At 58.3% G+C, this 24,287-nt stretch overlaps 1 protein-coding gene across 31 annotated transcripts in view; it reads right to left on the reverse strand.

Moving 5' to 3' along the window:
- Positions 1-1,109: 1,109 nt before the first annotated feature.
- The window catches only part of JAKMIP3 (Janus kinase and microtubule interacting protein 3), a 105,560-nt gene continuing 82,382 nt past the window's right edge, over positions 1,110-24,287 (reverse strand). For 17 of the 31 annotated variants that reach the window (XM_036070089.2, XM_036070088.2, XM_036070112.2 and 14 more), the window contains 6 exons: positions 24,188-24,265; positions 20,544-20,747; positions 19,081-19,146; positions 17,449-17,487; positions 15,729-16,746; positions 1,110-3,523 (listed from right to left, as the gene is read on the reverse strand). In XM_036070089.2, the coding sequence (XP_035925982.2) occupies positions 16,588-16,746; positions 17,449-17,487; positions 19,081-19,146; positions 20,544-20,747; positions 24,188-24,265 (546 nt within the window). In that variant the 3' untranslated portion in view covers positions 1,110-3,523; positions 15,729-16,587. Of the gene's footprint in view, positions 3,524-15,728; positions 16,747-16,878; positions 17,037-17,448; positions 17,519-19,080; positions 19,147-20,543; positions 20,748-24,187; positions 24,266-24,287 lie in introns of those variants that run through there. The other 14 variants (XM_036070107.2, XM_036070103.2, XM_078076947.1 and 11 more) reach the window with 4 other exon arrangements.

The raw sequence follows: 24,287 nt of genomic DNA on the forward strand, positions 1-24,287 counted from the left end.
GTGCGGCCATGGCGACAGCGGGCGAGGGCCCGCCGGTCCCCCAGCCTCCTGTGGCGGGTGTGCTCGCTGCGCGTGGACCCTGCGGCCCGGGCCTGGCTCTCCCCGCCCCCCTGCCCAACCCCCTGCCCAACCCCCTGCCGGACCACGAGCCAGCCAGCAAGGGGCTGGCGCTGTCCGCGCGGGGAGTGCTGAACGCGCCGGGCTGGTCCGAGGGCGCGCGTTCCGTCCGAGCGAAGTGCGTGGGTTCCCACCTCCGGCTCAACCGGCAGGGCGGGCCAGGGGCACGACTGAAGAAATCACTGTCTATCGGAACTCCAGCCACATTTCTGGGCCCCGTGGGAGGTCCTACGCCCGGCAAGGAAGCTCTGACTCTGAAACGTTTAGCAAGTGGAGAGGGTCAGGAGGATACACCCAGGAGAGCTGCTCCTGACTGCCCTTAAAGCCAAGTTCAAGGCTTTGGGGTGAGACAGGGCAGAGGGACTCAGCCCGCCCAGGGTCACAGGACGACGCTGTCCGTCTGTCAAGCCCTGTAGAGACTGACTTTTAAGGAAAAGACATCCCAGCCTCTGTCCTGTTAACGCAGCAGGCATTTCAAAATATAAGTTCGGACAATGAGGGTCACCTTGAGGACACTTGTGCTGGTGCAGCAGGAGCTTTTCTGCAGAGCTAAATCAGCAACTTTCCCACCTCTGGTCCACCTCTGGCTTCCACTCCCCCAAGGTGGTTGACAAAACAGCCTCTTACTTACCTGTGTGAAGTCCAGTGCAAGTGAAATCTGGTGCCCAGTGTTCTTATTCATGGACAGAAATTCTTTTACTTTCCTAAACTTAAATTTTCTCTGCTGGTTCTCAGTTGATAAACAGCTACGGGAGGAGCCTGCCTGGTGGCTGACCTCAGCCAGCTGCTGCCAGGCACCTGTGATTTCAGAGCCTGTCTTCCAGGTGATTTTCCGTGAGGCAGGATGAGGCTGTGGGTAACATGTCTGTCTCCCCTCCCCAGTGCGCAGGAGGCCCAGTTCCCTTTCTGGTGTGGAACACGGCATCAGAAGTGGCTAGCATAGCCACTATGTCCAGACTTTAATGCCTTGGGAAGAGGGAACTTTGATCCTCTAAGATTTAAAACATTTTTTATTAAAACTGTACAATAATTTACAAATGAGTAAAAATCCTCTGGTGTGTATCATAGGAATCACAATACAAAAATATGTGCAAAATTTTGTAGTTGACCACCATACAAACCTATTTTAGGCCTGTGAATACTGTTTAGCACTGAACAGAATATCACATGTTTAGAATGTGGTTAGTAAGGAGCTGCTTCAGAGAACACAGATACTGGCTGGCTATTGCCATGGTAAAACGAGTCCTAATTCATTGTTGCATAAATTTACAATAAAGCTCTTTAAAATACAGTAAACAAATATATGATTTGATACATATATTTACAACTTGGTTTTCCTGAGCCTAAATGTAAATCCGTTACTGTGTTAAAACACACAATCCATCTTAAGGTCTCAGTGATGGGGTGATGGCCCATGTGGACTGCTGTCTCCATGCCTCCAAACCCACTCCCGGCACACCTCCCTTCCTGACATCCAATGCGGTACTGACAAGCCGTGTAAGGCACGCAGGGTGTCCTGAAGGCTACGGGTTCTGCAGGAGCTGAAACTTGAAGGAAGAGCCACAGTCCTTCAGCAGCTGGACAGACCGTGGACACGTGGAAACGAGGTGCACACACTCACACATCCGTGTCAACCAGGGAGCTGCAATTTACATGGATTTCTAGTGTAGACAAACAAAAACATCTGTGTTGTTCTGGGTATTGTGGACACAGTGTGATTGTGTTGATAACACATGTCCACATCTTGGTTACACAATAAACCTTTCTGGCAACTTCTGGTCAGTCCTCTTGTTCCATGAGAGAGAGTGGCATTGACACACAGCATCCCCTGTTTGCGGAGTTAAAGTAACAGAGCCCAGGTACTTTCAGGAAATTCAATGCAGCCCACTGGTTTAGCATGAAAGGTATACTCTAGGATTTAGAAAAAGCATGTAATTTTAAAACACCTGAATTCTTCAGATGCTCACTGGACTAGCAGGAATCAGTGACAAATGCACCTAATCACTTTTTGCTTTTTTTCTTTCCTTTTTTTTTTTGGCAAAAGCCCAGTCCCCAAAATGCTAGATTTTCTGATCAGATGAAAAGAAGGTGCCTCGGATACATGAATAGAAACAGGGATCTCTGCAGACAAGGGCGGGCATTGCAGCTCCATGTGGGCTTTGGGGAACATGGCAATGGTACAAACACAGTTTGGTACGTGGAATATTATTTAAAACATTCACTGAGCCATTTTCACTATGTACTTTTACATTTAAGCAACAACTTAGTAAGCACTGGTCCAGATCTACATGCTTCTCTGCCCTGCAGAGTTTGCCCATTTCCAGATTACAGAGCTGTGATAAGACTGTCTGGCATGTGGTGGACAGCCTATGACGTGCTCCACACAGATGTACAACATGCAAAATCACGATGATCCAAATGAACACAGGCGATGTGAATTTGGGTTTCGAGTGCACATCATTAGCTCCTGAATGGCCAGCCCACTCGGCTGCTACTCCTGGCCAGTAACCACTGGGGCGGCAGCATGTGCCTCCCCATGCGGACTTCCTGGGCGCCTGCCTCATACACTCTACCCAGCTCCAGTCTGGGAGTTCACCCATAGCTCCGCGGCGGCTTTGATTAGCTCAAGACTATTGTTTGCCATTTGGTTCTGAGCACAACGTGTGCCGAGAGGATGGAGTCATTGGAATGACACAAAACTATGCACGGAGGATGAAACAAGATTTCAGACTCGGTCTGCAAACCCCAGCAGCAGCCTCAGCTGGAGGAGGAGCGGACTCACCCTGTATCTTGTCCAAGTAAGTAACTGTGGTTTTCATGACCACAGAAAGGACGGGTCCTTCCTGGACGAGTGCGGGTTAACAGTGCCCAGCAGAAATCCCGCACCCGCTAAAGAGAAGCATATCTGTCTGATCCTGTAAGCTTTCTCTGATTTCAACCTAGGGCATCAAGCCTGCTCTGGTGACAGCCGTGTGCACCAGAGTTGAACACGTCTTCTGATGCAAATATAAAATGAACCTGACACTTGTAGACACAGTCGCCCCTCCTTTCCGCCCCTGAGAAATGCAGCTTGCTTTCCTTTCATGCTGTGTTGTTTGTTACATTCTCACCTGGCTGTAGGTGTCACCACCCAGCACATCAACCTCCAGGTGCCTCAAAAGAGCTAAAATCTTGTCTCCTGGTTGAGCATGCATGACTGCATACACAGAGACTCACGCACATGCATGCACACACGCGCACACACACACACACTTTGCACCCTCGAGGGTGCGGAGTCGATGGAAGAGCCTCTTCCAACCCGGGAGTCGGGCTGTATCTGGAAGACGTTCCTGGGCTGTGGGCCAGAGCACTCAGCAGGAAGGGAAGTCAGGCTTAAAACGGGCTTCATCGATGTGCTGTGTCCTCTCTGAAAAAGAGTGAAGACAAAAGCTTTATTCTAGTGGGAGCCCTCCGAGGCTTGCAGTGGGGAAGGTGTGGAGAGATGCCCCGGGCAAGGGCGCTGACGGAGTGTGGGCTCTGCACGGGGGTGGTCGGGTTACAGAGGCTCCAGCACCAGCCACGGCGCCATGTCTTCAGCAGCTGGTGCAGGAGCTGCAAAGGGCTCCTCCTAGAAGAGCTGCAAAGATGAGTGCAGAGGTGGCCTCGGGTCTCCCTCGCCACGCCTGGGGCAGCCGTCCACTTGAATACCCAATTTCCATGTCCTCTCATTACCGAAATGGCAGGCCTCTGCTAGGCACCGATTCTTCCTTATTACCTTTCATATCTTTACTGTTTGGAGCGAGACATGAAGGAGCTGCTCGGGGTCCTCCGCACAAGGATGGGGTGCCCTGTATCAGCTGCAGGGATGGGGGCATCCAGGGCAGGACCCCTGGGCTCCACATGTTCCTAGTCTAAGAGGTGCTGCAGAGGATTCTTTTGGTTTGGGGTTTCTAACCTATCTTCTAAGTAGGAAGACCCCCCCCCCCCCGCCATGCAGAAGAAAAATGAAACTGGGTGGAGTCCCAAACACTCACTCCCCCACAGCACACATCACAGCGGGAATCTCTGGACAATTAGAGCGACACATTGTTCTTTGTCTCTTCAATCGGATTCATATCTAAGTAGGTTCTCCTCCTATCATCTAGTTCCAGGATGTTAGAGATGAAGGGGCCTGTCCAGCCCTTCCATTTTGCAGGCAGAAAAGCTGACGCTCCAAGATAAGAGGGACCCCCGCCCCCCCCCCGCCGAGGTCACACTTCCAGGCCAACCAGAGCCAGGGGCCCTGCCCACCTGCCCACCAGCCCTCCCACCCCGTGGCACTGCTTCTCTAAGATGGTAACTGCTGCAGCATGAACCTCACACATGCCAACACAGAAACAATCAGATTGAGAAGAACGTGCAGAACCCTAAAAAGTCACTCCCCAGTGGAAGGAACAAGACGATGGCATCTGGTTGCCTGTGGCTGCTTGATGCCCTTTCCTGAGCCGGTCCTGCCCTACTCCTCACACACGCGGTTCACTGCCCTTGTCTCCAGAAGGGGGACTCTCTGCCCTCGTCCGTGAGCACAACACCCCGCACCCACACTCACACGCACATGCACAGAGGCATGGTTCTGCTTTCAGGATTCCGGGCTTCCCAAGTGCCTTCTGCCCCCCAGGCCCACCTCCTCTGGGGGACATGGTGTTCCCCACCCCTCCCTTTTCTGACCATGGGCCCAACTTCTTGATGGTCCCCACAGCCCAAGAACTCCTCCAAGTCGGAGCCATAAAAGCCACAGACAGGTGAGCGTGAGATCACCTGTGGGTGTGACTTTGGTCTTGTGGCCCCACAGGGCTCCTCAGTGCCCCACCAAGCCCCTGGCCCAGAGCTAGGGCAGAGTCCCGGGTGCCTCTGTGAGCAGGGCTGAGGCGGCTGTCGGTAGGAGGGCCCACTTTGCTTGCAAGGTCAGCCCTTGACTGGCGTCTGGGCCTTGCCTGCAAAGCTCTCCCAGAGTGATTAGTGATAAGTGCTGGTGGACTGACCTCGACAGCTTCTGCAAAAGATGTGATGTGTGGCACACACCTATTTCCTCCTGAGGGCCTGACATTTTCATGCACACGGATGGCTGCATTTTTGCTGCTGGGGAAGGGTGTGCTCCATGTGGCCCCACGGGAGGCGGAGAGCACAGGAAATGTGCTTATGGATCTCTCCAGACTCTGTCCAAGTCTTTGGGACTACAGATCCAGCTGTGTGTCCTGATTACGTCACTGAGATAAATCTTAGCCACAGTACCTCTGTGCACTGGGTCCCAAGAATCCTGGTGACTCACAGAGAACGTGGGTGCTCCTGGAGACCGCCAAACACTCTGCCTCTCGCTCCTGGGAATGGAGGGAGACTGTGCGGCCGTGGGAAGGAGAAGACATGGCATCTGCCTCTGTGAGCATATCTGTTCACTTACTTGGCTGTTCATGGGGCAAATGTTTATTTGAGTGTCTTAGGGGCCAGGTCCTACTGGAGTGCACACTGGGCCCGCTGAGGATTTCACAGTGAGCAAGCCGGGGACACCTCTACCACACATGCGCGGCTCCTCAAGAGGCTCACAGGTCACAGGAGAAAAGCCCAGCACACTGATGGGAACATGGATTAGCGTCGTGTGGCCAGAGAGAGGACAGGGGAGGCGCTCGTGGCACATGGTGGGGCTGGTGGGGGCGCCCCCGAGTCGCTCAGAGCCCAGGGGCCAGAGCTTGGTGCACAAGCAATTGCCCTGGGATGGGGGTGATGTCCCGACCGGGGCGGGCACCCAGAGTCACAGCCTCACCCTTCCTTCTGAAGGGAGAGATTATGACAGAATTTTCACGCTGGCCTGCACTAAGGGTCAGTGATAAAATACAGAAATAAGCGGATAACCGAAGTCACAAATAGCTTTCATTGCGTAAGTACCCAGATGAGCAGAAGAGGGTGGGGGCACAAGACGGGGGCACCCGGCCCAACAGACACGAAGACGGCAGAGCCCTGGGGAAGGCTGCAGAGGCAGGACCCCACGGGGGACCTGGTAACACACTGAGTCGTACATATGGATTAGGAAACGGCACTCTGATTAGTGTCAAAATAGAGCCCGCGTAACAGGCTCCCGCCATCTGTGTTTGTGCCGGGAATTCCCGCTGGGACCTCCACTGTTGGGAAACAGAAAGCTGTTGGCAAAGGAGAAGATGTCTTCCTAGGGTCGGAGAAGCCCACTGGGATGGGCGCCAACTGCAGATGGTGAGTGTCACAGGAAAGCCCAGACCCACACCTCACGGGGTTCCAGAAACACACACAAGACGAAGAAACCGGCCCCGTGCAGGGTGGGCGACAGCCAGCTCCACGGGCACCCTGCGACCCAGCCCTTGCTCTCTGCCCCCACGCCCCACCCCTACTTCCTATGCCACAGACCCAGCAGAACCGGCACACATAAACACAGCGTCAGCTTCGAGGCGAGAAACAGAGCCTTTCCACATAAGCTGTGTGTCTGGGAACGTGTAGTCAAACATTTTCAAACTAGAAAGAAACAAATGGCAAAACTAACTCGGCTCGGGGTGAAGGTCTTTTTCCCCAAAGCTCTGATTTGGGGGAAACATCAAGAAATAAACGGCCTCACTCAGACCCAGCTAAGCTTCCTGGCTCCCAGCTCCCTGCAGGGCCTTCCCATCAACCGCGGATGGTGGCCGGCGGGTGCCAGCGTGGCCGTCAGTCCCTGCCCGCCCTTGCGTCTGCGAGCCCCCTCCACAGCCGCACAGAGCAGACCCGTGGGACCCACGCGGAGCGGGGCCGGTCCTTGCCCTCGGGGGCCATCCCCACTCACACCACGCCCTGCTCTGGGTCTCCTCCTGAGGCTTTGACTCGGGGGTGGCCTGGTAAGCACACCAGAAGGGCAGCGGCCCTGTCACGGAGCGGGTCACGGGTGAGGACGTGGCCCCAGGACACTCGAATGCTGTGGAGGTTAATTTCATGCGTGTCCTTGATGGGCCACCGATGCTAACATTATCCTGGGTGAGTCTGTGAGGTGCTTCTGGATGAGATCAGCACCTGAATCTGCAGGCTGAGTAAAGCAGACTGCCGGCCCCCACCGCCGCCCGGTGCGGGTGGGCCTCATCCAATCAGGCGAAGGCCTGACTAGAACCAAAGGGCTGGCTAAGAGGGACACCTGCTGCCTGACTGTGAGCTGGAAAGTGGCCTTTTCCCACCCTCAGGCTTGGGCTGCAACATGGGCTCTCCTTGGACGGGAATTCACGGTGTCGGCTCTCCTGGGTCTCAGACCCGGGGACTCAGGCTGCCTTGGCACCCGAGGCCCTCCTAGGTCCACAGCCTGCCGAACGCAGGTCTCTGGACTTCTCAGGCTCCGTAACTGTGTGAGCCAGGTCGTCACAATAATCCCCTCTCTCCAGACAGGCCGATGGAGAGGCACGGACACATCCCGCCGGTTCTGCGGCTCTGGGAACCCTGAGCAGGACAACGCATTACCCGCTAACTCCCACACCTCGAGGAGGCCGAGGTGGCAGTGGTCACCTGACCCGGTGTGGCCGCGTGACTCAGGGCAGCAGCAGGACCCGAACCCAGGCCTGCTGGCTCCGAAGCTGCCGCCACGTTCCCTGCTGGCGGCTTGCCCTGAGCCCCACGCGGATGGTCGCGGCCCGCACGGCTGGCGAGACCACAGACGCTGCTGGAAAGGGGCCAGGAGGCCGCTAAATCCCAGAGCGCGTCACAACCGAAGAAGGCGTCACCCGCAGCCAAGATGGAAACCGGTCTGCTTGCGGCCCAGCCCCAGGGGGGCCAGCGGTGCTTGCACAGGCTCCTCCCGGCCAGAAACTCCGCAGTTCTCAAGGGGGGGCCCGTGCCCCGCCGCCTCAGCACCTGCCGGACGGCCCGAAGAGCAGACTCCGGGCCGGCCCCACCCTGGAACCAGGCTCTCCCGGGGTGCGCCACGGCCAGGGGCATTTCGGTGGACTTGAGTTCCTGCCTCTTCTCCTGATGGCCTCCCTCCGCCGGGGCTGACAGGGACCCTGGCCCCGCTGACCCCTAAGGACCTTGGCAGTCAGGCAAGCCAGACCGGCTGGCCTAGAGAGGAATGGATGCCGGGACCAGAGTGGAGACGGGCACTGAGCCACGCTGGGCAGGACAGGACACCCCCTTATCTCGGTTGTTGAGGCACTGGCCTGGGACTATTTCTCATCACCCCTCCCCCAGGCTTGGCCCACCCTAGGCGCATGGAAGTGGTCCTGAAGCTCGTGGGAGGGGGAGGCAGGGCAGGGGGCACCGCAGTGGGTCCACTGGCCACAGAGCTGAAATCACAGAGGAACCCTGGTGGGGGGGGTCCTGGCTTCATCCATGTCCAGACCATCCCTGTCTCCCTCACAGGCCGGGCAAGGCCAGAGGCTCCCACCAGGCCACCCCGTCTGTCCACACTGGCTGTGTGTCTCGGAACCTCCAAAGGTAAGCAAGGCCCCTGGCCTCGCAGGACCAACCTCCCACAGTCCCCAGGACCCTGAGCCCCAGCCCAGTGCCCTGGAGGTGAAGTCTGGCCATGGAGGGGCATGCTGGCCAGTGGGCCCATGCCTGTCCGAGCCCCTGGCAGCCTCCACTGAGCCCCCTTCTCCAGAGAGCCAGAGCATCAGCCAGGAGCCAGCAGGGCAGGGGTCCCCCTGGGCAGGGGCGGGGGCCCTGGAGCAGACCAAGCCAAAGGGAGCGCTGAGCACGAGAGAGGCCATACCCGAGCCACCCATCCAGGTGAGAATGGGAGGTGAGGTGGGTGTCGGGGGGCAGGAGGTGGGCCCCTGTGCAGCCAGCCAAAGGAGACAGCAGGGAGAAAGGGGCCCCTGCAGGCTGGCCAGGGGAGGCTGCTCCCCTGCTGGAAACAAGTACAGGCTGGCTTGGGAGGTGAGCTTCAGGGCAGGGATCTCTGATCTCCCCCAACACTTGCCATCACAGGGGAGGCGCCCCCGCAGGCTGTGTGTGGCCCCACAGCCGGGCTGGTGGGCACCAGCCCCTTAGCAGCAGGCCCACCGCCTGCTCTGCTTCTCACCTGCTAACCCCTCGTGGCCTCGGCACCTGTGACTCCTGAGGCCTGGGGCAGAGGAGCCCCACCGGCTGCATCAGCGCTGTGTGTCCTGGTCCTGAAGCCCAGAGCGCCAACGGGGTGTGGCCGGCTGGCACCATGGCAGGCTGGGCCCTCGCTGAGGGCGGTGCACCCACAGCCCAAGGCACTCAGCTCTCAGCAGCACCCAGGACATGTGCCTGCAGCCCTGGAGGGCAGGGAACACCAAGTGCAGGGGGACAAAGCGCCACAGTCCACGGGTGCCGGGCTTCCCCGTTTACCATGCTCGGCCAGTGGGGAGAGTGGGGCCTGTCCTATCCAGGGCCCCCCATAAGCCCCTACCCCTGCTTATCAAGGGAACCACTCCAGTGAGAGGCTATACCTGGGGGTCATGGTGGGGGGCGTAATTCCAAAGGTGGGGACAGAGCGGGAGGCTTCCCGTGCTGTGTTCGCGGTGCAGGGACCGGCCAGGGTTGGCAATGACAGCACCACCCGCCTTCAACCACCTGAGCACGTGGGACCCCCAGACCACATCCGCCCGGAAGTCACCAGGGCCATGCCCTCCAGGTGGCGGCCAGAGAGTGCTTGGAAGCCAGCCCAGTCCTGTCCCACCTGTCCCTTGTCCTCACACACGGACCCCACAGACTCCACACACACAGTCCCCCTGGTTGGTGTGGGTGTGGAACCCACTGCCCGGGTTCCTAGGTCTCTGCCTGAGCACACACACACCCGACTGCACAGATGTGCACACACAGCGCACACACCGCACACACTGCACAGACAGTGCATGCACACACACCGTGCACACACACACACCACACACCACACACACACACCGTGCACACAGACCACACACACAGCACACACCACACACAGCAAGTACACTGCACACACACTGCATGCACACACCACACACACTGCACACACACACAGTGCACACACACAGTGCACACAGACACTGCACACACAGTGCACACACACACACCGTGCACACACACACACACAGTGCACACACACACACACAGTGCACACACACACACACAGTGCACACACACACAGCACACAGACACTGCACACACAGTGCATGCACACACACCGTGCACACAGACCACACACAGCGAGTACACTGCACACACAGTGCACAGGCACGCACACAGGCTCACACCTGTGCACACACTTCCTGCCTCATTCTGCATCGGTTCTCGGTTTTGTTTCTAATCAAGCTTACAAGCAGCTGCTCCCACAGCCCCGGAAGGGGCCATCCACCTATCTTCTCTGACACTGACCTCTCTAATAACGGCATCTGTTATTAATGGCCTCATGGTCATTCCAGTGAAAAGATCCATTACTGCCTTCACTGAGGTGGTAACGTTCTGGATGACTAGACAGCTGGCTGCAGGCCATGAGCCGATGGCTGGGAAAACGGACGAGACAACAGAGCGGGGGGAGGGGAAACCGCTGGCTGCAAGCCAGCTCTTCAATCTTCGGTCTGCCTGCGATTGTGAGCGAATCTAGTAACGTCAGAGAAAACCTTACACAACAAGGTAAAAACAGGGGATTCTGAGCAAAGAACAAAAATAAATTGGTCTGAACCCAACATGAACCAGGAGAGAATTTGGCAGTCCGTCCTCAGGCTGAGCGTTTGGATTCCGATGACCCAGCGTCTTGACTCCTAAGTGGACACCCAGGAGAATCTCCCACATCAACGAGCTTCACAAAAGCAAGCCCCAAGCATCCAGCAGGAAGTCCCAGGACGAAGTCATAACACCCACAAGTAGACAGGCACCCGCCAATCACTGGTGAATCTTAGCACGAGGATAGTAAGTGCAAAATGTGTCCAAAAGTACATAAAGCATGATGCCTCCCTTTATAATGACTTACAAAACAATAAAAATTAGATCTTTTAGAAACACAGTGCCTGGCACAAAGCTCAGCATGGGGGGCTGCACCGCGGCCCAGACGGCAGTTACCTCGTGGGAAGGGGGCAGGGGACGAGACCGGCCTGTGGTTAGAAGTCAGTGTACCCACAGATGTTACAAAGAACAGAAGACCTGCTGGACCATTCGGGGACCAGTGGCAAGAGTGTGGTGTGAGCCAGTCGTGGGACTAGCACAATTCTGCGCACCAGCAGTGACCTTCAAGCTAGCTCATTCTGACACACAAATGTGGCCACACCGTGGCTTCACATGTGGGAGGTTGCCCAGGCTTGTCACCTGCCATCGAGCAGGTACACCGTGGGCTCTGATTTCCACCTGGGGTAGAAGTCCGGGCTGACAAAGCTCCCTGGCAGGTGCCAAGGCAGGGCCCTTTGGTGCCTAGTACTAGTCTGAGGGGCTCTACCACCTCGGCAGGTGCCCTGTCCCTGCTCCCAAGACAGACAGGCAGCACCTGAGGACAGCGACCCTCTGAACTCAGCCACCACCCCCCGGAACAAAAAGTCTCAAAGAGCTAGTTGCTTACACTTGGATGAACCTTCTATGAGGAAACATAAACATCCTATCTTTTGCTCCATAGATAAATAAACGAGCAAATTTGAAGAAAAAATGTCATTGGGTTATCATGGAAGAATTATAGACATAGACAAATATTTTTAAATGCAATTTCCTGTTCTATATGCACACAATGGTCATTAACTGTGGAGGGACTGTGGAAGAGAGCAGCTTCTCCCTGCATTTCAAGACCAACCACACGGCCATCCTTTGTGGCCCACCTGGGATGCCGCACAGCACACATGATCCGCAACCAGGCTTGGAGGCGTGCAGCTGCTAGCAGGCAGCTGTAAATCTGGGTCTGCTGACAGTTAATGTCACCCATGTCGGGCCTACAGACCTGGAGCGGGGCAGGCGTGGCCCTGAGATCTGGCCTCAGCCCCAGGAACCAGTGGGGGTCGACCAGGCTGAGGGGCACGGCCAGCACGGGGAGGGGCACCAGCAGGCAGCGACCCTGTCCCCCGGAGCTGGGGAGGACACTCCAGCCAGGATGGGACTTGGACCAGCCAAGCAGACAGATTTTAACCAAAAGGGGAAGAGCTCTTCACAAAGGGGTGGATGGAGCAAGGGATGGACGAACGCAGGCAAAACACGTGCTTTGACCCAGACCATGCCCCGTGTGCCAAAATGGACTCGGAACCAGTCTTGGATATAAGTGCCAGACATCAAGCCATGTGATTCTAGAAGGAAACATGGGAGAAAAGACTTGTGACTTGAATCAAGCAAAGTTTTCTTAGGTTGAACACTAAGGCGTTGGGTGGGGGTGAGATGGCTGCAGGGTGGGGTAGGGGTGGGGTGACTGCAGGGGTGGGGGTGTGGGTAAACAGGGGTGACTGCAGGGGTAGGGGTGGGGTGACTATAGGGGTAGGGGTGGGGTGACCACAGGGGTGACTGCAGAGTGAGGGTGGGGTGGCTGCAGGGGTGGGGGTGGAGTGATCACAAGGGCGACTGCAGGGGCGGGGTGGGGTGACTGCAAGGATGACTGCAGGGGGCACAAGACGGAGTTGAGGCTGGTGGCACTGTCTTGTATCAGCACTGAGGTGGGCACACGCATGGGCCAAAGCCCAGAGAACTGTCCAGCATGGACAATGAACCTTACTGAGTGTAAATAAGACAAAAGTCAGTATGCGGCGAAGTGGGACAGGAACGCAAGCCGAGACAAATGGACAGCACAGCCACACTGGGAGAGGTGGGGAAGCAGAGAGCTGAGCTAAGTCTGGAAATACTTACTGTTGGAAAACAGTGTTTGTCTGGATGCCAGAGGCTGAAGAGGACTGTGCACAGGGTCAGTCACCCTAGTTGGCAGATGTTTCCCACAGGGTACATGGTCAGCAACTGTGAAGCTGCTCCATGTGTACACTGGGGCTGAGCACATGAGGACATGCAGTGTATAAAGTGGGAGCCAAAGAAAGGAATTACAGATAATGGCGGGGGGGTTGGAATGGAACTTGACTTGTTGGCCTGGAATTGGAGGTATCATTATGAACTCACAGTTTATAACAGATGAGTGATAGATGATCAATCGATAGATGGATAGATAGATGAATAGACAAATGGATGGATGGATAGATGATGGACGGATGGATGGATGGATAGATGATGGACAGATGGATGGATGGACAGATGGATGATGGATGGATAGATGGACAGACGGATGGATGGATGATGGATGGATGGGTGGATGGATAAATGGATGGATGTATGATGGATGGATGGATGGATGGATGGATGGACGGACGGATGGATGGATGATAGACGGATGGATGGGTGGATGGATAAATGGATGGATGTATGATAGACGGATGGATGGATGGATGGATAGATGATAGACAGATGAATGGATAGATGGATAGATGATGGATGGATGGATAGATGATGGATAGATGGATGGATAGATGCTGGATGGATGGATGGATGGATGGACAGATGATGGATGGATGGATGAATGGATAGGATAGATGATAGACGGATGGATGGATGGATGGATAGATGATGGAGGGATGGATGGATGGATAGGATAGATGATGGAGGAATGGATGGATGGATGGATAGGATAGATGATGGATGGATGGATGGATAGATGATGGAGGGATGGATGGATAGATAGATGATAGAGGGATGGATGGATGATAGACGGATGGATGCAGAAATACGCACAGGCATGTGCATGTGCATGAATGCTCCCATGCTCCTCCCTTAGGATGGCCTAGAGATAATGCCACTCCCCCAGCCCCAGGCAAGAGCACACCCAGCACCCAGTGAAGTCAGTCCCTAAACGCCATCCTGCAACTGGAGGAAGGTGCTCCTTGGGGCGGGGACAATACAAGCCCGTCCTGGGGTGGCAGAAAGTAGGAACGAGCTCACTCAGCAGACGGGGCATGTCAAGGGGACACAGGAGTCATGTGAATGTGCGCTCAGTGGCTCAGGCTGGAACAACCCGCCAGGAAAATAATCAGTGATAGTGTTGGGTTGTAACCCACGGAATAAATTAAATATGCCTGAGTTTGCACTGGCGTGAATAACTGCATAAAGAAAGGAATGGAAGGACAGGGATGGGTTTTCTTCAGAGAATGGAATAAAACAGCGGCGATGGGGGCCCGGGAAACCCCATTAGGGCCCCGCAGTCACACGGCCGCAGGAAGGCTGCTGACAGGCGCCAACCTCAGTGCGCAGAAGCTTATGGAGAAGCAGGACATCTGCGGCCTCAGGGGCCTCTCCCCGCGTATTTACTAGTTAGGACACCGGGGCGTGCAGAGCCCGGCAGGCGCTGCTGTCACCCGTGATAGACGTGCTCTCACTCGGCGCAGCGCCGGGGGCTACCCTGGCCGTCAGAGAAGGAGCTAGCCCCAGGGCCACCGCACACGGACGTCAGGCTGTCGGAGCTCCTGTTTCTGCCACGTGACGGGCCAGCCTGGTGCCACCGTTTCAGACACTGTTTCCTACTTCGGTGAGGGTTGGAGAATGCTCTCCCTGACCCCGGGGTGGCTGGGCGGAGGGGAGGCGTGCTTCCCTCTGGGCTCCATGCCTGCACACCTCTAAGGGTGCCTGACCCCCACGAGGCGGCTGCTGTGCAGTGTGTCTGGTGCTGCCGCCGCTCCCCACCAGCCCCGAGCTGAGGCTGCCCCACTGTCAGCACCCTGGGAGCCCCATCCAGGCCCCGAGGCCACCGAGGGGCAGCCCAAAGGCTCCCCAGGGAAGCTGTGTCTGCCCAGCACTTGCTCCCTGAGTCCCTGCTTTCCTGGCCCTGGGCCCCCCAACAGGGGGGACCTGCTCACAGCTCCAGGGGCATCGAGCAGCCCCGGGTGGGGTCCCCCATCGCCAGCCTGCAGACGCAGAGGTGCAGACTGCTCAGCCCCTGGCAGCACGTCACCAAGCCCCACATAAGCACCCTCACTCAGGAGACTCTGCTGGAAATGGAGGCCTCAGCCCTGGAGTGCCCCTTCTGGGCCTGATCCTCCTGCGGCCTCCTAGCCTGGGGGGCAGGGTGGGGGGACGGGCAGGGAGAGGAGGTGAGGAGCCAGGAGGCCAAGCTCATGACTGTGCCTGAAGGGGAGGGCGGCCTGGGGGCTGCGGCTCAGGAGGAGAAGGGGGATTGCTCTGCAGAGTAAAGGAGGAAGCTCCTCTTTTTCAAAGTTTCGGGGGGTGGAGGTGGGCAGGGCTGGCCAGTAGACTCCACAGGGGCTGGAGCACATTAGGATGGTTCTTCACTGTGGGGAGATGAGACCACCCTCGAACCTTGAAGCGCAGGGATGTCCCCACAGCACATGCTCAGGGGCCTGGGGGAAGTGTCCTGGGTCTGGGCCAGGAGGTCCATACAGGGTCAGCACATGAGGGCCCCTGAAGAGTCCACACAGGGATGCCCATCAGGGAGCAGACTCTGGTCCAGGGGTGGTGGTGGGAAGGGAGCCTGGACAGACACCCAGGGCTCCCACTGCAGGGCAGGTCCCAGCAAACTGAACTTACACCTCCACGGGGACCACACTGGACTAAGCAGGATCGGATGAGGCCAGAAGGAGGTGCGTCCATGCCCCACAAGGGCCCCAAACAGCGGGGAGGGGAAATGTGGTCTCCCATGGACGGACGGGGGCACTTACCTGCTCGCCACCTGGACGTCGGGTTCCCTTCTCGTATCTGCAAGACCACAGGTGTGTGGCTGCCCTTGAATGGGCACTGCCCTTGAGGGCAAAGGCTGGAGCCCTGCACCGGGCAGCTCCAGCCCCATTCAGCTCGCCTGCAGCCCACGGCCTCCGGGCGGGGGGTGAGGGGCTGCTCCAGGTGCCCAGGGCCTCTGCAGTGCCTGGTCTCTGCATTCCAGGAAAGCCAGGCCCCTCTCCAGTGGGTCGGGGCGCTCTCTCGTCCCACCTCCCACTGTCATGCTCCTCAGTCTCGGCTCACTCCCACCGTGTTCCTCCGTGTGGTTCAGGGCGGCCTGGAAGGCGAGGTTGATGTCACAGTGCGTGCGGCCCCCACACTAGCGCCCAAGGCAACAGCATCTTAAAACCAGGCAAGGGTGTGCCGGCCAGAGGTGCGCAGGACCCCAAGTGGGCGAGTCCTCAGGGCCACCTGAGGGGTCGGGGGAGCCGTCCTCGGAACATCCCCCACGACCCATCTGGGCTTCCCTGAATGAGGATCACCTCTGTGGTCACAGGCTTCACTGTGTCCTTTTGTGGGCTGCCTGTGTTCTTCCTGATCGGTTCATCCGAGATGTGTGTCGCGCGATTGAGGGGCCATGAGGTGGGGGTGTAGGGCTATGGATGCTCCTGCACAGAAGCAGCTCTTTGCACCTGCTCAGCAGGGAACTTGTGCATCCCTGTCACCGGGATCGGGAGGCTGCGTCCCAAGGAGGGACCCCAGGGTCCAGCAGCCAAGACCAGGCCTCTTCCAGAGGAGCCCCAGTCAAAAACTAGTTCTAATTCTGGCTCATCAAGTGGACAGTTGCCCGCTCAGTGGTGCTCAAAGCCCCCCTTTCTCCCTCTTCTTCGACGGGATGGGGTCCCCAGAGACCAGATCCTCTTGGGGCTTCAGGGACCGGATGGGGCATCTTGTTTTGCCGCCCAGGCACCCACTGCTCTCTGGTCCAGCTGGAGGAAAGGGGTCTGGCTCCTCTGGAGACTGGAAGAAATGAGATTCAGGACACAGGTCAGGGAGGCTTCTCGGGAGAGGAAGGGGCTGGAGGGAGGGGGTGGGGGTGGGGTCAGGAAGAGGGAGAGGATGCCGCTGCCCCGAGGGGAGCCTCCTACACACCCTCGGAAGGGCGGGGCACGGGCTGAGCGGGATGGCGAGGCCAGCGCTGCTGGTCCTCTCATCTTATGTCGGAAGGAAGCAGTGGTCAGGCCTTTGCATGGGGCCCTGGTCTAAAGCCTCAGTAATGGCACCACGGCTGAGCATGACTGGTTTCACATCTGTGAATGAGACCCGCGTGTCACGGAAGCCCGGGCACTTCTGGGCGAGTCTGCAGTGTAAGCCCAGCTTGTCCTCAGCGCCAGTGGAGAAGGACAAGAAACGCGAGAGGACCGCGCTCTCCAGCGCTGCTTCCTGCCGAGGCCACAGAAGCAGGGGAGCGGAGCGCGTGCGCGACCCCGGCCAGGTAGGTGCACCCTGGGGTTCCTCCGCGCTCCTTCCCGCTCAGGAGGGGCAAGCGCCCTCAAGCCCTCTGACCGACCCCCGAATCCTGGCCCTGGACTTGGAACAGCCCTCTGGACACGTCTTGGGCTTCCGACAGCACGCGGGCAGCTCGAGTGCGGGGGGCCCCCGCTGGCCCCTGGGGGGCGGGCGGGACCCTGGCCGGACGGCGCCAGCCGATGAAATACTCACCGTGTGGGGGCCAGGCGAGCTATGACCACAGAATGAAAGCTAAGGAGAAAAATAAGAACAAAAATAGAAACTGAAAAGGGACGGGGAGGGCAGAGACATGGAGGGAAGAGAGAGAAAAAGAGTTTGTACAGCTCTGGCAAGAGAGGACGTGGTCGCACACGCACCGAGACGCGCCTCCACCGGGCTCGGGCGTGGACGGGGCGGACGCGCCCCCGGGGCGTGAGGACAGCGCGGCCCCCACACCCATGCGCGTCGCCCGCCGCCTCTGCACCCCGCGTGGAGCTGATGCTCAGGACCCTCGCGGGCGGAGAGTGAGGAGGGGGTCTTGTGGAAGGACGTTCCGAGGGCCGGGCAAGCCCAGAGCCCCGACAAGGCGTCGGTCCCGGTCCCACGGTAGGTGGTAAAGAGCCAGCAGCTGCACAGATGCCACACGGAAGCCTCCCGCGGCATCGGGGGGGGGGGGTGCAGCCGACTCGGCGCGGCGCAGCCACGGAAAAGGAATTCACACCCGGCGGTTAAAAGCCAAGGGCTTCCTACGCACAACGCTCTCCCGTGTAGGTGCAAAGGGAAACACGTTTATTTGCGGGGGAGAGACCGCCGCACGGTGAGGCTGGACCCTGAGCACAGCGCCCCTGCCCCTCCGGCCTGTTCCCCGCGGGTCAGCGTCCACACGGCAGCAAATCTTATTTGCCGGAACGCCCCCCTGCTTCCCACACTGCGTGGTTCTAGGGGCCGCTCACGGGCGCTCAGGGCATGACGACCGCTGGGCAGATGACAGTAAAGGGCCCAGGGAAGGGGCAGGTGTCACTGAGGAGCAGGGGTGGGTGGGGTGTGGCAGGCGGCCACTGGGAGGGGCCACTCTCTCCTGCGGCCTCTTCCTGGGAAGGAGGCCGTGCCGCCTGCGGGGCTCCTGAGCCAGCAGCAGCGTCCTGCTCTTTCCAGAAGAGACAAGGCCGGGAGGTGGCCCCACTGGCCGCTTCACTCAGCACCCAGTGGGGAGCTGGTCATTTGGCGAGATCCACCCCAAGAACCGAACAACAGCGTGACCACGGAGATATGAAAACATCCCTACATCACAGAGAAAGAACGGCCCCCAAACTAAGCAAACCCCACAGGAAGAGTGTTTCCTCTGGGCACACTCTGGGCACCTCGATTTAGGGAGGGCCTAATTGGGCTGCATGGACAGAGCCCCTGTGACTCCACGCCTGGCAGGGCTGGGGGTCTGGGAAAAGAGCCAGCTGGTCCGCCCCAGGCCCCAAACTTACTGCACGCCAGCGCCTGAGTATCCTAACCCCAAAGCAGGTGCATTAAGGCCCAGAAACCAGAGACTGGTGTTGGACAGACGACCTGCTTTCAAGAGGAAAATCTGGCCTTTCTGGAACTTAACTTTTAGACCAACCGCTTGGTGAACGTGGAGGAATCCTATACGTCAGCACGATCACCAGCCCTACAAGGACCCTAGGTCGACGGCCCAGTTCCCACTGCTACAGCCAGGGAAACTGAGTCTGGGAGAGACGCGGCCCCCGTGAGGCGGCTCGGTTTCCTGTTCACCATTGCCCCACGCCCCAGAGCGTGCTAAGCGGCACCACTCCCCGTGAACAAAACAGACCCCAAAACGCGCATGTATGTTACCTTTTCCTCCAGTTCCTTTATTTGCCTCTTCTGACCTTCTATTCTTTCTTCTAACTCTTTAATTCTCTGCAATGTTAAAGGAGGAAAATCTTCACTCATCGGAATATTTGGGAACCAAGGTGTTCGTTCATTTACGTGTTGGACGAGTCACAGAACCACTGCCAGCCCGCACCGGGAGCGAGTGACCGGGAGCCTGGCTGTCCTCTCTCTGCGCCTGCTCACCGCTCGGCAGCCGTGGCCGAGCAGGGTGGCAGCTTGCCTTGCCTCGGTTTCCCTGGCGGACACAGCCTTCCTCATTCGTCTGCTCTGCTCCTCCCGCCCCTACAACTTCAGATCATAAACCGTGTGCTGGAAACCCCAGGAATCAATTCACACCCTTCCCAGATGCCACCAGCAGCAGCGTGAAGGGCCGCCACAAGTCACGAAGCCGTCCCAGGGAGGACTCCCTCGCGAAGGTGATGCCGTGCTTGAAGCCCTAGTGTTCACGTTGGTAGACCAGGCCCATGAGATGCAAATTTGCGCATCCTCATTGGACCTGGATGCCTGGACCCTGGAAGCAGCCGAGCTCTGGCCACAGCCTGTCTGATGGGAAGGACGGGCCCACAGGTGTGGTCCTCACACTGACCACCCTGAATCTCGCAGCGAGTGTCCTGGCAGCTGACTGATGCTCTGGTCAGACGTTACCCAAACATTCACAGTAAAGCCTGGGTCACTAATTTACCTGACTTTGCAAGTGGAGCCTTTGTATTTGGGGTGTTCTGAACACAGAACGCATCCGTAAAGGCCCCTTCCAGGCCCCACAGGCACCCACGGGAACAGAGGCTGTCTAATGCCCGGGTCCCTCACCTGCTGCTAGAAGTGAACCAGCTGGATTAGCCTGAGGTCCTAAAGTGCCCAAGGTCAAGAGAAGGCCAGGGGCTGCTCCGCAGCCCACGAGCTGCCCAGACCACACCTTCACCACGTCCTTACAGTTGAAAGGGAGGCATCTTAGAGACCTCGCAGTCAGGAGACCCAAGAGAGGGCATGTGCCACCCAGAGGCTGGTCTGACGGGGCAGGTAGTGTGGCACAAGGGCCTGCCGTGGGAGGGTGTGGCCACCGGAGATGTGACTACCATGGGAGGGTGTGGCCGTGGGACTCCTCGGATGAAGCGCCCGGCCCCCTCTTTGCCCCCCCACCCCCTGGCGCACCAGCTGTGCCAGCTGCAGCCCCCCCTTCAGCCCCCCCGCTGACCCCCGTGCAGCTGCTGTGCCCGCTGCAGCCCCCCCTTCAGTCCCCCGCCGACCCCCCCCAGCGCACCTGCTGTGCCCGCTGCAGCCCCCTCCTCAGCCCCCCCGCTGACCCCCCCGGTGTACCTGCTGTGCCAGCTGCAGCCCCCCCTTCAGCCCCCCCCGCTGACCCCCGTGCACCTGCTGTGCCCGCTGCAGCCCCCTCCTCAGCCCCCCCGCTGACCCCCCCAGCGCACCTGCTGTGCCAGCTGCAGCAGCTCCATGCGCTCCCGTAGGATCTGGGCATCCCGCTCCCGCAGCTCGCTCATGACCTGGCGCTTCCACTGCTCCACGGCCACCTTGAGCTTCTCGCGCTCCTCCTCCGACAGGATCTCGGCCACTTTGGCCCCGGCCTCCTGCTGCAGGGCGTCGTACAGCATGGCCTCCAGCTCCAGGATGTGCTGGGGCGGGAGGGGACACGTTAGTCTGGCCTGCTGGTCAGAGGGAGCCCCGGGATCCCTGGGGTGGCAGCGTCTCCAAGCCACCCCACAGAGGGGCCTGTTTCCTCCTCCACCGGCTTATGTGACCTGTAGAGTGGAAACCCAGTGCAGGAGTCGTTACGACAAGAGCATTCACTTCTACACGGGTTTTGACGTGTGCAATAAAACTTTGGAGGTAGAGTCTTAGCTCCCACTAACGTCTGGAAAACGAGTAAGCAGATACTCGAGACCAGAGTAGGGGGACAGCTCCGAGGGAGCCGGACGACCGGACACTGAGGTAAGGCCTCTTCCTTGGCTCATGGCCTTCCTCAAACCCTAGGTTTACGAGCCCCAAAGAAGGAAGAAGGGCAGCACTCACAGGGGTTTGTCTGATGTAAGGACAGAAGTGGGGGAGGTCCTTGACTTTCAGCCTCTCCCCGGGGAGGCCGGGCCACTCTGTGGTCCTCAGTTCCTGGGTCAGTCGTGTCCCCAAGAGATACGTTCAGGTCCTGATCCCTGGAGCTCATGAATGTGGCCTTATTTGGAATTAGGGTCTCTGCAGCTGTCCTCACGTTAGGATGGAATCATACTGGATGGAGGAGGCATCCAGCGATCCAGTGGCTCGTGTCTAAGGGGCTTGGAGGCCGTCACAGAAGCCATGGGGGGGAAGCCATGTGAAGAGGCTGCTGCCTGCTGCGCTCACCTCCCGGCTTCATCGCCTCCACTCTGCAGATGATGAGTCCTGAGAACGCCTGCTCCCCGTGCCTGGTGTGCCCTGCTCAGCCCAGGTTCGGACCCCACCCCCACAGAGCTGTCCAGTGCCCACCCCTCCCTGAGGCAACTGCTCTGTCGGCCCCAGGTCAGGAGATAAGTGGGCTCGTGCAACGTGCACACGGTCCCGCTGGGGACAGTGGGGTCCAGACCCTGCAGGGGGCTCCAGGGTTCAGGCCTCCACCCCACTCCTGAGGGCTCGGACACAGAGAACCCCTCATGCCACTGGTCCCCAAACACGTGCTGCCCCACAGCTAGGGGCCATGGCGCTCACCACAGATCTCAGGGGAATGATCCGTGGTCCCCTAGATCCCCCCACGAGAACACCCGAGAGAAGCCAAGAAGCTGACCGGCTGAGTGCAAGCCAGGCCCTGGGACCCCCAGGCCGGGGCTGAAGCCGAGGCTGATGTGGGAGAAGGCTGAACAGGGGCCACGGGCCTGGCAGGGCCAAGGAGAGAGCCGCGTAGGGCATGGGGCTCACCCCTCTGCCGCCTTCCGGAAATCCAGCGCCAACCAATGCAAAGTGACCCCTTTGCGGCAACTCAGCAGACAAAACGCATACCTTGTTATAAATTCCTAAGGACTTACCAATTGGATCCGGAATACTTTTAAAGCTTTTTCCTCCAGAGATTTTCCTGATGCAATCTTTGAAAAAACCAAATTCCTAAACTACAGAAACCCACCCTCCCATCAAAAATGTAACCTCTTCAGAAATGAAGGGTCTTTTCTTCAGGCAAAATGATTATGAAAAGTCCTTTCAGCTTTAGTAGACATTTTAGGGAATGAAAACAAACCCTTTGGACCTCACATTTTATTGTTCTTGACAGCCACAAAATAAACTGTCCCCAGCTGTCCCCAGCAGCTCACACTCCACATCAGCCACTTCTTAGAGCACAGGCGCTTAGGCGGTTAAGATAAGCTCAAGCATTTAAAAATAAATAAAATGCAGCTGGGGGGTGTGGGGGGTGCTTAGTGCTGGCGCCGCAAAGGCTTCGCACAAAGCTGCAAACAAGAGGTGCGGTGACCTTCTCCCCCTACCTGAGCACCAGCCACAGGCCCCCTGCAGGGTAGCAACTTCCCGAGAGCGGCCACCATGCAGCAGGGACCATCGTTTCCCCTCCGAAACCCCCACCATCACCTTGAGTCCACAGAGCGGGGAGGGTGTGAAGCCGGGGCAGGGGTCCGCAGCCCTGCAGCCCCCCGAGGGCTCCCCGCTCTCTGGGATGCAGGTGCACGCGTGTGTGATATTCAGCCCTCTCTGACGCCCCACACACTGATCCGTCTTTTCAACACTGATGCCACATATTCCTGAGCTGTATCCTGAGGAATGCCCGGGCCTAGGGGTGAGCTGTCCGCTCCATGCACGTGTCTGGGATGCAGCGGTGAGGGGCTCAGGGCTGTCCAGCTGCCCCCCAAATACTGCGAGCATCCTTCTCACCCAACACTGTGGACTGGAAACAGGGATCTTGGCCCATATTTCTGGGAAGGTCCATCAGTGCCCGTTCGGCTCTCCAAGGCCACTGCCCTCCACCACCTCCTCTATGGCCGCCCCCACTGGTGGTGAGTGGGCCACCGGCACCACCACCATCACCCAGGAGAGGAAGCCCACCCTCAGCTTGGGCAGACGCTCTGCCCTGCCCCACAGGGCCCCGATGGGGTTAACGGAAACATCACGCTGTCAGCTTCCAGGCTGGGCAGGACCCGCTGGTGCCCCACGTGCTCTCCGCACAACTACCTCGCTCTCCTCACACTCCAGAAGGCGGGCACTCAGACCTCTACTTACCACGCGGGATGTGCCTGGCCTCAGGCGTCCCGCTAGGGGGAGGGTCCGTTCCCAACCCCTCGCCTCACAAGGGCCCCTGGACAGCTTTCCCTGAGCTGGCGCCATGACTCGCTCTGAGTCTAAGGACTGGCAGTCCAGGCGGACACAAAGGCAGGCCTGGAAGCACCGTGCCGGGAGGTGGCATGGACTCAGGGTGTAACTGACTGCCGGGAAGAAGTGTGGGCGTCCCACCTCCGGGAAGCCCCCCATGCTGCGCCTCGCCTCGGCTGGACTAATCTGAGCAACAAGGATGCAGTACCCGATCCGGATTCACCTCTTGAAACAAAGCAGCCCGAAGCTCCAGAGATTTCTCCTTGTCAAACCAGGGTCAGTGAGGACTGCGTCACCGTGGTGGAGACGTGTCCACAAGGACTCCCGATCTCCGTGTTAACCCCAAGCGGGGACCCCCAGGTTTATCAGCGGGGGCAAGTGCTCCCCACGGCCAGGCAGATGTGCGGGCAGACACAATGGGCAGACACAACGTCCGTTCCTCGGAGTAGCAGGTGCACTCTCATAGGAAGTCCCAGAGACTGTTTCTTGCAAACATTCAACCGTGCTCAATTAATTTATAAATGCGTTATGTGTCAATGAATCCCATTTTCTCAGCTCGTTTTAAAACATCCGTTTGAGTTCTGCATTCACGGGGCGAAGTGTTTGCTGCCGGACCAGTAAGGCATCCCTGGACCTCACTGACCAGGAGGGAGAAGTGCAGAAACTGGTCCCACGGTGGTCACACTGGACCCAGACCCCGAGGGATACCACACAGCGTGTGAACGCTTTCCCCATTTCTACCCGAAATCTGCACGCTCCCCCTGTCGGTTTCTCTTACCTTGTGAGCCTGGTCCAAGGACTGCTTCCTGTAATCCAGCTCTTCATCCAGGTAGCCCTTCTGCTTACTGAACAGCTCCTGAAACACAAGAGCACCCGTG

The sequence above is a fragment of the Halichoerus grypus genome, chromosome 7 (genome assembly GCF_964656455.1).
Source record: "Halichoerus grypus chromosome 7, mHalGry1.hap1.1, whole genome shotgun sequence".
Taxonomy (NCBI): domain Eukaryota; kingdom Metazoa; phylum Chordata; class Mammalia; order Carnivora; family Phocidae; genus Halichoerus; species Halichoerus grypus.